Source organism: Oncorhynchus mykiss, chromosome 30, assembly GCF_057628025.1.
Source record: "Oncorhynchus mykiss isolate SJ-2025 chromosome 30, ASM5762802v1, whole genome shotgun sequence".
NCBI classification, from domain to species: Eukaryota; Metazoa; Chordata; class Actinopteri; order Salmoniformes; family Salmonidae; genus Oncorhynchus; species Oncorhynchus mykiss.
In genome coordinates, this window is record NC_143051.1 from 426,764 (window position 1) to 437,142 (window position 10,379).

At 43.5% G+C, this 10,379-nt stretch overlaps 1 protein-coding gene across 4 annotated transcripts; it reads left to right on the plus strand.

The window, feature by feature from the left end:
• Positions 1-419: 419 nt before the first annotated feature.
• Positions 420-3,855, plus strand: mims1a (mitochondrial inner membrane structural 1a). 4 transcript variants are annotated; one of them, XM_021559720.3, is made up of 5 exons: positions 420-779; positions 1,570-1,607; positions 1,774-2,182; positions 2,726-2,837; positions 2,995-3,855. In XM_021559720.3, the coding sequence occupies exons 3-5, from the start codon at positions 1,803-1,805 to the stop codon at positions 3,292-3,294; spliced, it is 792 nt and encodes a 263-aa protein (XP_021415395.1). In that variant the 5' UTR covers positions 420-779; positions 1,570-1,607; positions 1,774-1,802; the 3' UTR covers positions 3,295-3,855. The 4 variants fall into 4 exon arrangements, with proteins under 4 accessions (XP_021415395.1, XP_036826879.1, XP_021415396.1 ...); XM_036970984.2 differs by having other exon boundaries at positions 583-779; positions 1,754-2,182; XM_021559721.3 differs by having other exon boundaries at positions 734-1,382.
• The last annotated feature ends 6,524 nt before the right edge of the window (positions 3,856-10,379 follow it).

Genomic DNA, 10,379 nt, shown 5'->3' on the forward strand with positions numbered 1-10,379 from the left:
GCTGTTTGTGTTCTGTATATGAGATGAGCAGCTTCTGAACTGGAAAAAGATCAATAACAACAATGTGTAACTTAGTTTGAGTGGAAGTAGCACCAGCTAGCTGGTTACAGTAGCAAGCTAACTGGCTAAGAATATTTCATCCTGGATAGCATCATTTGCACATATGAAAAACACACTTTACAAGTCGCTTGGTGCAAAGAGCAAAGTACAATGTAATTATTTAAACGTGTTGTAAACATTATGGGGAAAAAAAGCTAGCTAACGAACGGCACTGTACATTTAGCTACAAGACCGCATAACAATGTTAAAAACCACAGTATTCACACTCACTTGAGTTTTCCGCCATTAAGCGTTTGCGACGGTCGTCATTTTGTAGTTTCCAACACCAAAATATACGGTATCCCGCCCCCTACTGGCCCGGAGTGTGATGGATGCTTTTTGATGACTGACTGCTGTTATGTAACATTACTTTTTCTCACATTATCTGTTAGCTATAGGGGAACACATGATGTAATATGTGAAGAAAATCAACATGCTTTCATTGTGTTTTGTGTGATCAAGTGATGCTTTCAATTTTTGTAGAAAACGCAACAAACGTCAGTGGCGAGTTTGGTGGTGCAGAGCTGCCGGATGTCTGGACTACTCTTCCCACAAATCCTTGCGGGCCTATCACTTGACGCAATATTTATGCGACGTGAGGATTTTCTGCTGAATGCCAGAAGGACAAATCGAAACTTTAGCCTGGGTTGAAAGAACGAAACACCATGTCGGATTGTCAAGTACGTTCATTTAAGTATATGTTGATAAATGTACGTTTTGTTGGTGGCTTACATTGTGTGTTGCCATCAACGTTGTGCGATGTTTGGGGCCTCCCGAGTGGCACAGCGGTCGGTACTGCATCTCAGTGCTAGAGGCGTCACTACAGACCCTGGTTCGATCCTGGGCTGTATCACAACCGACCGGGAGTCCCATAGGACATAGCACAATTGGCCCAGCGTCGTCCGCGTTATGGGAGAGGTTGGCCCGGGTAGGCCTTCATTGTAAATAACAATTAGTTCTTAACTGGCTTGCCTAGTTAAATAAAGGTTAAATTAAATTAAAATGTTGCTAACTAACCCCTACGGCTAGTTAGCCAACGACGTGCGTACCTCGATCATTGAGTTTTGGTACACAAGTCCAATGGAACGCTGCGTTCGCCTTGCAGTATTGGGTTGCAGAAGCAATTGCAGTGCGTTCTGTGTAATCGGAAGTATGCATCCAATTGTAGGCGTAGACTTGAACAGAAATCGTAGAAAATGGTGAATGATGAACTGTTGTTGCACAAATATCCACGAACAAGTGGATTACATAATGGAAAAAGTTTGATTGCAGAATTGGTCAAGGTGTTGCTTATCTTTAAACTATTAATGCAATCCATGCTTTGATTTGTGTAGCGATCAGCGAGCTAGCTACATGAAATTGTGGTTCAATACCTAGATAGAAGTTCATTGAACATGAGTGAGTGATAAAACATTGAGTTGGATGGTTATCCTAGATAACTAGCTTAAGTTTGCTTGTCTTCCATTTCAGCAACTGGATCAACTTTACTGAACCGTTATTCAACTAAGGTAGCTATGGCATTGTTCTGTTTTACACATTCAACATGCACCAAGTATTACACTAGTCGCGTTAATGTCATCCATCAATAATGATTGGTTTTTAGCATTGTTGTTGAATAAAACGTGTGAATACAAAAACGCTCATTGGAACCAAGTGTGTGTTGTTTTGCTACAGAGGGTGGACTTGGCAGCAACAGTAAGAAGATGCAGCATCTCTTTAACCAGAGAGCGTTGTGGCAATCAGCTGCCCTGCGCTCCATGCTTCTGGGCCCAGTTACCTTGCAGCCGTCCACTATCTTGGGTCCACGGATGGCCTCCTACTTCCTCGGGAACTGTTGCCTCATCCCCAGCCCACGCTGGGTGAGCACATCAGGAGCAGTGTGGACCACAGCACCCCGTAAGTCCACCACGGAAGAAGGCCATAGCCAGGCTGACCCAGGCCAGGAGGATATCCTGGGGGACCGGTCCATTGGGCTGGTCCAGAGGTTCAGGAGAACTCTAAAGCAGTATGGGAAGGTCATGATTCCCCTTCACCTCATCACCTCCTCCATGTGGTTCGGGACATTTTACTATGCTGCCATGCAGTAAGTTTGATTTAATCTTTATCTATGTAGGGAAGTCCCAATGTCCCTTTTGCAAGGGAGCTCTGTATCACAAAAATGCAGCATGAAATACAAAGTACATAATAAGGAACACGATATTATAACAAACAGTTCTATGCTACGCTGCCATGCAGAAAGTTACGAGTAATAAAGTTGTACAGCAATCTCAAAATATTACTTTGCAAACTGAAATGAGAGGAAGGGACAAAGACAAACCCATAAACATTCATGTACAATGTGAGATGTTTTTCTGAGGCTGTTTCTGTTACTCCTCTCCATATGGGCATTAGTGATAATGGGCTTTTCTCCATCCCCCGGTCAACCTGAGGTTACTGGCTGACACAGACGCAGCTGAGTCTCATTTAGATAGACAACCCTGATTGTTTAATCAGAATAGTGTATGCCTGGCCTGCTTTATTTAGGCTCAGACTAGGCTGGGCCCAGTGATGGTCATTATTTTAGTTGTTGACACTTGACTGACTTGATGTGTCATAGAAAATTAACCATATTAAATGAACCATTTAGGGGTATAAATGTGGTTCCGTTTCTGGACTATGTTGGATTCCCGGAGAAGCTTGTTAAGCTGTTGGAGCATTCCCAGAGTGGCTATGCACTGACTGCGTATGCCATGTACAAGGTAAGAATGCTCATCTCATTACACGTTTGGACAGCATGTTGGACTGCGTGTTGAACTATGGCAGTTCTTTTGAGTGTTGGCCCAGAGCTAAATCACCACATTCATCTAAACACATCATACAAATCACATTAACCACAATGTCCATGTTTATTGCCAGATTGCCACCCCAGCCAGGTACACCGTGACATTAGGGGGGACATCCCTCTCGATCAGGTACCTCCGTAAACATGGCCACATGACCACCCCACCGCCTGTTAAGGAGTATCTGCAGGACAAGATGGAGGAGACCAGGGGACGCCTCTCTGAGAAGATGGAGGAGACCAAGGACAGGTTCTCTGAGAAGATGGAAGAGACCAGAGATCGTCTGTCGGGGAGGATTGGGGATAACAAGGACAAGTTGGCAGAGAAACTCCAAGAGACCAAAGACAAAGTGTCTTTCAGAAAGAAGCCGGAGTAGATATCATGTTAATTCCTGGATATAATTAAGTAGATGTTCATATGGCCACTATAGCCCTTCAAAAGGATGGGTGGACACATCGCCCTAAACTGACTTCATCAGACACCACATACTCATAACATCTAAGCATTTCTCTTCTCACCTCCACGTCTGCTTGATTGCAAATAGTAGGCTGCTGCACCTGCTCAAATAGCAAAGGTTACAATGCATCTGGTAAGTAAGGAGAAAAAGTTAACTGAAGTTAAAAGTAGGAAAAATACATATGTTGAAAAATGGGTGCTATATTTTCTGGGAAATATTTGAATGAAGGAGTGATTCCAGAAGAACATGGTATGTGTGGTAGAGGAGTGGGCTTTGAATTGTTTCACTGCAGAAGTAGACTATTAAACACTTAATGTCCCCAGTCAGTCACAACCACAACATTCACACTGGCTCATGTTACAAGAAGGTTATTGTTGTTTTTACAATGTTATATTGAGAGCTGTATCTGAAATATTAAAAAGTACTTGTCGTTCATTGGCTTTCCAATTAAAACTGAACTGTGCACAGTAAGATGTGCTACATGGTTTTCTAGGTTTGATTTCAGCTGAAATACTCAAATATAAATGTGTTATTGGTACAGTCTTAACCATGTTGGTGACGTTTGGAGTAGGAAGCCTTAATGTCAAACTGATCTTTTCTTTTGCTTTTAGTACACCACCATTACATTCAAATCAAATATTATTTGTCACATGCTTCTTAAACAACAGATGTAGACTAACAGTGAAATGCTTACGGGCCTTCCCCAACATTGCAGAGAGAAATAATAACAAGGAATAAATATGCAATCAGTAACGATAACATGGCTGTATACACGGTGTACCAGTACTGAGTCACTGATAACCTGGCTATATACATGGGGTACCAGTACTGAGTCACTGATAACATTGCTGTATACACGGGGTACCAGTACTGAGTCAATGATAACATGGCTGTATACACGGAGTACCAGTACTGAGTCAATGATAACATGGCTGTATACACACGGTACCAGTACTGAGTCGATTTGCAAGGGTACGAGGTAATTGAGGTAGATATGTACATATAGGTAGGGATAAAGTGACTAGGCAACAGGATAGATCATAACCAGTAACAGCAGCGTATGTGATGAGTCAAGAGTTAGTGCAAAAAGTATCAACACAAATGTAAACACAACATGTGAAGTGTTGGTCCAATGTTTCATAAGCTGAAAAAAAATCCCAGAAATGTTTTATACACACAAAAAGCTTATTTCTCTCAAATGTTGTGCACAAATATGTTTACATCCCTTTTAGTTTGCATTTCTCTTTTTCCAAGATAATCAATCCACCTGACAGGGTTGGCATATCAAGAAGTTAATTAATCAAACTGCATGATCCTTACACAGCTGCACCTTGTGCTTGGGACAATAAAAGGCCACTCTAAAATGTAAGGATCTGTGCACAATTCCTGGAAGCTGAAACTGTCCCAGTTCTTTCATGGCCTGCATACTAACCTGTCATTTATAGCCAGCAGCATACCACCCTGCATACCACTGCTGGCTTGCTTCTGAAGCTAAGCAGGGTCCCTGGATGGGAGACCAGATGCTGCTGGAAGTGGTGTTGGGGGGCCAGTAGGAGGCACTCTTTCCTTTGGTCTAAAAAAATATCCCAATACCCCAGGGCAGTGATTGGGGACACTGCTCTGTGTCAGGTGCTGTCTTTCAGATGGGATGTTAAACGGGTGTCCTGACTCTTTAAAGATCCCATGGCACTTATGGTAAGAGTAGGGGTGTTAACCCTGGTGTCCTGGCTAAATTCTCAAACCATCACGGTCACCTAATCATCCCCAGTTTCCAATTGGCTCATTCATCCCCCTCCTACAACTATTCCCCAGGTTGTTGCTGTAAATGAGAACGTGTTCTGTCAACTTACCTGGTAAAATAATGGATAAAAAATTTTCACCAATTGCATGTGTGGGCTGCTATGGATTGACATGTACAACAGCTTGTTCCAGTTTACGCCAATATCCAGCAACTTTGCACAGCCACTGAAGAGGAGTGGGACAATAGGCCACAATCAACAGCCTGATCAACTCTATGTGAAGGCGATGTGTCATGCTGCAGGAGGCAAATGGTGGTCACACCAGATACTGACTGGTTTTCTGATCCATGTCCCTACCTTCTTTTAATGTATCGGTAACCAACAGATTCATATCTGTATTCCCAGTCATGTGAAATCCATAGATTAGGGCCAAATTAATTTATTTCAATTGGCTGATTTCCTTATATGAACTGTAACAGTAAAACCTTTGAAATTGTTGAATGTTGCATTTATAATGACATGCCACTGACTTTGAGTAAAGCCAGAGTTTCTATGTATGCAGATGACAACACTATACACATCAGCTACTACAGCGACTGAAATGACTGCAACACTCAAAGAGCTGCAATTAGTTTCAGAGTAGGTGACAAGAAATACATTTGCCCTAATAATATTTCTAAAACTAAAAGCACTACACCCTAAACCTCAACTAAATCTTGTAATAAATAATGCTGAAATTGAGATGACTAAACATATTGATGCAGTAGTAGCTAAGACGGGTAGAAGTCTGTCGATAATAATAAAGCGACGCTCTGCCTTCTTATCAACAAGGCAGGTCCTACAGGCCCTAGTTTCTACCTTCTCAACAACACTATCAACAAGGCAGGTCCTACAAGCCCTAGTTTCTACCTTCTTAACAGCACTATCAACAAGGCAGGTCCTACAGGCCCTAGTTTCTACCTTCTTAACAGCACTATCAACAAGGCAGGTCCTACAGGCCCTAGTTTCTGCCTTCTTAACAGCACTATCAACAAGGCAGGTCCTACAGGCCCTAGTTTCTGCCTTCTTAACAACACTATCAACAAGGCAGGTCCTACAGGCCCTAGTTTCTGCCTTCTTAACAGCACTATCAACAAGGCAGGTCCTACAGGCCCTAGTTTCTGCCTTCTTAACAACACTATCAACAAGGCAGGTCCTACAGGCCCTAGTTTCTACCTTCTTAACAACACTATCAACAAGGCAGGTCCTACAGGCCCTAGTTTCTGCCTTCTTAACAGCACTATCAACAAGGCAGGTCCTACAGGCCCTAGTTTCTGCCTTCTTAACAACACTATCAACAAGGCAGGTCCTACAGGCCCTAGTTTCTACCTTCTTAACAACACTATCAACAAGGCAGGTCCTACAGGCCCTAGTTTTTACCTTCTCAACAACACTATCAACAAGGCAGGTCCTACAGGCCCTAGTTTTGTTGCACCTGGACTACTGTTCAGTCGTGTGGTTAGGTGCCACAAAAAAGGAATTAGGAAAATTGCAATTGTCTCAGAACAGGGCAGCACGGCTGGCCCTTGGATGTACACAGAGAGCTAATATTAATAATATCCATGTCAATCTCTCATGGCTCAAAGTGGAGGAGAGATTGACTTCATCACTAGTTTTATTTATGAGAGGTATTTTCATGTTGAATGCACCGAGCTGTCTGTCTAAACTACTGGCACACAGCTCAAACACCCATGCATATCCCACAAGACATGCCACAAGAGGTCTCTTCACAGTCCCCAAGTACAGAACAGACTATGGAAGGCGCACAGTACTACATAGAGCCATGACTACATGGAACTCCATTCCACATCAAGTAACTGACGCAGGCAGTAAAATTAGATTGAAAAAACATTTAAAAAAGCACCTTATGGAACAGCGGGGACTGTTAAGCAACAAACAGGCACAGACACATGCATACACACACGATAACATACGCACTATGCACACACATACACATGGATTTAGTACTGTAGAAATGTGGTAGTGGTGGAGACGGGGCCTGAGGGCACACAGTGTGTTGTGAAATCTGTGAATGTATTGTAATGTTTTCAAAATTGTATAAACTGCCTTAATTTTGCTGGACCCCAGGAAGAGTAGGTGTTGCTTTGGCAGCAGCTAGTTTGGATCCAGAATAAATGTTTGTTCAGTATGGATATTAAAGTAGTTAACAAATAGCTACCCAGACTAACTATGTAGCAGTCTTATGGCTTGTGGGTAGAAGCTGGTCAGGGTCCTGTTGGTTCCAGACAAGGTGCATCGGTACTGCTTGCTGTGCGGTAGCAGAGAGAACCGTCTATGGTTTGGGGGTAGAAGCTGGTCAGGGTCCTGTTGGTTCTAGACTTGGTGCATTGGTACTGCTTGCTGTGTGGTAGCAGAGAGAACAGTCTATGGTTTGGGGGTAGAAGCTGGTCAGGGTCCTGTTGGTTCCAGACTTGGTGCATCGGTACTGCTTGCTGTGTGGTAGCAGAGAGAACAGTCTGTCTGTTTATTAGTTCCACATAGTTCATTGTTGTATCTGAGGATCTACAATAGTTACTGCACATATATATTCAACCACAAGGGTGTACTAATGAGCTATGCGAGATAAAAATAAAAATAAATCCAAATTGAGGACTACTGAAATTATATTATTTCAGTGTAGATAAGGGAAGGGAAGGTTACATGACAGCCAGACAAGGCAGTGTATGAATCAAACACATTTGCATATGAATGGAGTGGAGATTAGCGGTCTTCCTGATCTGTAAGGTAAGTAACAATAATGTGTCAAGCTGTTTTCTTTGCAATGTTTAAGACATGGATTTGATGTTGTAATGTCAACAAGTTACCCAGAAGTAGTTAGAAGCCATGTTTAAATTCGATTAGCTAAACAAAACGTGTTTAAACAGCGAAATTGTCACAGAAATCAGCCTTTTTTGCATAGTGGGGATGAAAAGAATGAGCTCCAAAATTCAAGTCATTAGGTCATCACACCATTGATATAGCAACGGACGCTAATAGTTTATCAAATCCCATTGTGATGCGGGTGGGGACTTTTTGGCTGAGGGCATTATTTGGAATGACAGGCCAAATCATAGTCTGGCTGTGTGTTGACGGGTGTGGAAGGTACACTGTATATACAAAAGTATGTGGACACCCCTTCAAATGAGTGGATTCAGCTATTTCAGCCACATCTGTTGCTGACAGGTATATAAAATCGAGCACACACCCATGCAATCTCCATAGACAAACATTGACAGTTATGGTGGAAAAAAATACAGACTTATGCACATGAGCCTTAAACCTGTACCTTTCCACTTTGTGTTTTTCCTCTCTTGTTTCTGAGTAACTTAGTCACGTGGCTAAAGACAAAGGGTCGTCTGAGACCAGTTTTTGGCCCATCCTGTTCTTTTCGTTTCTTTCAGAAAAAGCTGTGTGGAGAAAAGAGAAGTGGCTAGCTTGAGCACCAGCGAGAATTCTATCAGCAGAAAGGAGTAACAAAACTGGCGCTATCACCTGTTTGTACGCTATGTTCCCATCATGATCTCACACACCTGCTAAACTGACATGTTGACAAAGGTTATAAAAGCTGAGACCCAACTCTGTTCGTTGGGCTCTTAGCGCTGCACTGTTGAGTGATTGTTCACCAGCTCCAGATTTGCACATCTTATAATAAAAAGTTGTTTTGAAGAATCTGCAATCTCTTCCTTTTGGATAGAATTTCTACACCACGGTAGAATGGCCTTACTGAAGAGCTTAGTGACTTTCAATGTGGTACTGTCATAGGATGCCACCTTTCCAACCAGTCAGTTTGTAAAATTTCTGCCCTGCTAGAGCTGCTCTGGTCAACTGTAAGCGCTTTTATTGTGAAATGATAATGTCTCAGGCCAACAAAGGCTCAGCCGTGAAGTAGGCCACACAAGCTCACAGAACGGGACTGCTGAAGCGCATAAAAATCATCACTAACACTCACAACCAAGTTCCAACATCAGCACAAGAACTGTTCCTCGGGAGCTTCGTGAAATGGGTTTCCATGGCTGAGCAGCCGCACACAAGCCTAAGTTCACCATGTGCAATGCCAAGTGTCTTCTGGAGTGGTGTAAAGCTCGCCGCCATTGGACACTGGAGCAGTGGAAACGCATTCTCTGGTGTGATAATAATGGTCTGGGGCTGTTTTTCATGGTTCGGGCTAGGCCCCTTAGTTCCAGTGGAGGGAAATTTTAACACTACAGCATACAATGACATTCTAAATGATTCTGTGTTTCCAACTTTGTGGCAAAAGTTTGGGAAAGGCCCTTTCCTGTTTCAGCATGACAATGCCCCTGTGCACAAAGCGAGGTCCATACAGAAATGGTTTGTCGAGATCGGTGTGGAAGAACTTGACTGGCCTGCACAGAGCCCTGACCTCAACTCCATCTAACACCTTTTGGATGAATTGAGAAGAAGACTGAGCCAGGCCTAAATTCCCAACATCAGAGATGGGAAGAGGGGGAAGGGTGAGGAAGAGACAGGTAAAGGGAGAGTGGGAGGGAGAGAGAGGGAGAGTGGGAGAGAGGGAAGGTGGGATGGAGACTGGAGGGAAGGTGGGAGGGAGAGTGGGAGAGAGAGAGAGAGAGCGGGAAGGTGGGAGGGAGAGAGAGAGGGAGACTGGGAGGGAAGGAGGGAGGGAGAGAGAGAGAGCGGGAAGGAGGTATTAAGGAAGAGAGGAGAGGGAAAGAGGGCAAGGACCAATCGACCCACAAGACAAATCTTGAATCACTCAGACAAAACAGTAACAGAATACAGCAGAAGATGGTGAATATGAGGAGAGTAGACACCATCAAGCTTTCTCCTTAGCAAAATGTAATTAACACTTCTGTAACTAATTGTGGCATAATGCAGCAAAGTCATAGTGCAGTCACAGTGTGGTGGTGGAGTCTACAGAGTCATAGTGCAGTCACAGTGTGGTGGTGGAGTCGACAGAGTCATAGTGCAGTCACAGTGTGGTGGTGGAGTCGACAGAGTCATAGTGCAGTCACAGTGTGGTGGTAGAGTTGACAGAGTCATAGTGCAGTCACAGTGTGGTGGTAGTCTACTGGGTCATAGTGCAGTCACAGTGTGGTGGTAGTCTACTGGGTCATAGTGCAGTCACAGTGTGGTGGTGGTCTTTCCTCGGTCATAGTGCAGTCACAGTGTGGTGGTAGTCTACTGGGTCATAGTGCAGTCACAGTGTGGTGGTAGTCTACTGGGTCATAGTGCAGTCACAGTGTG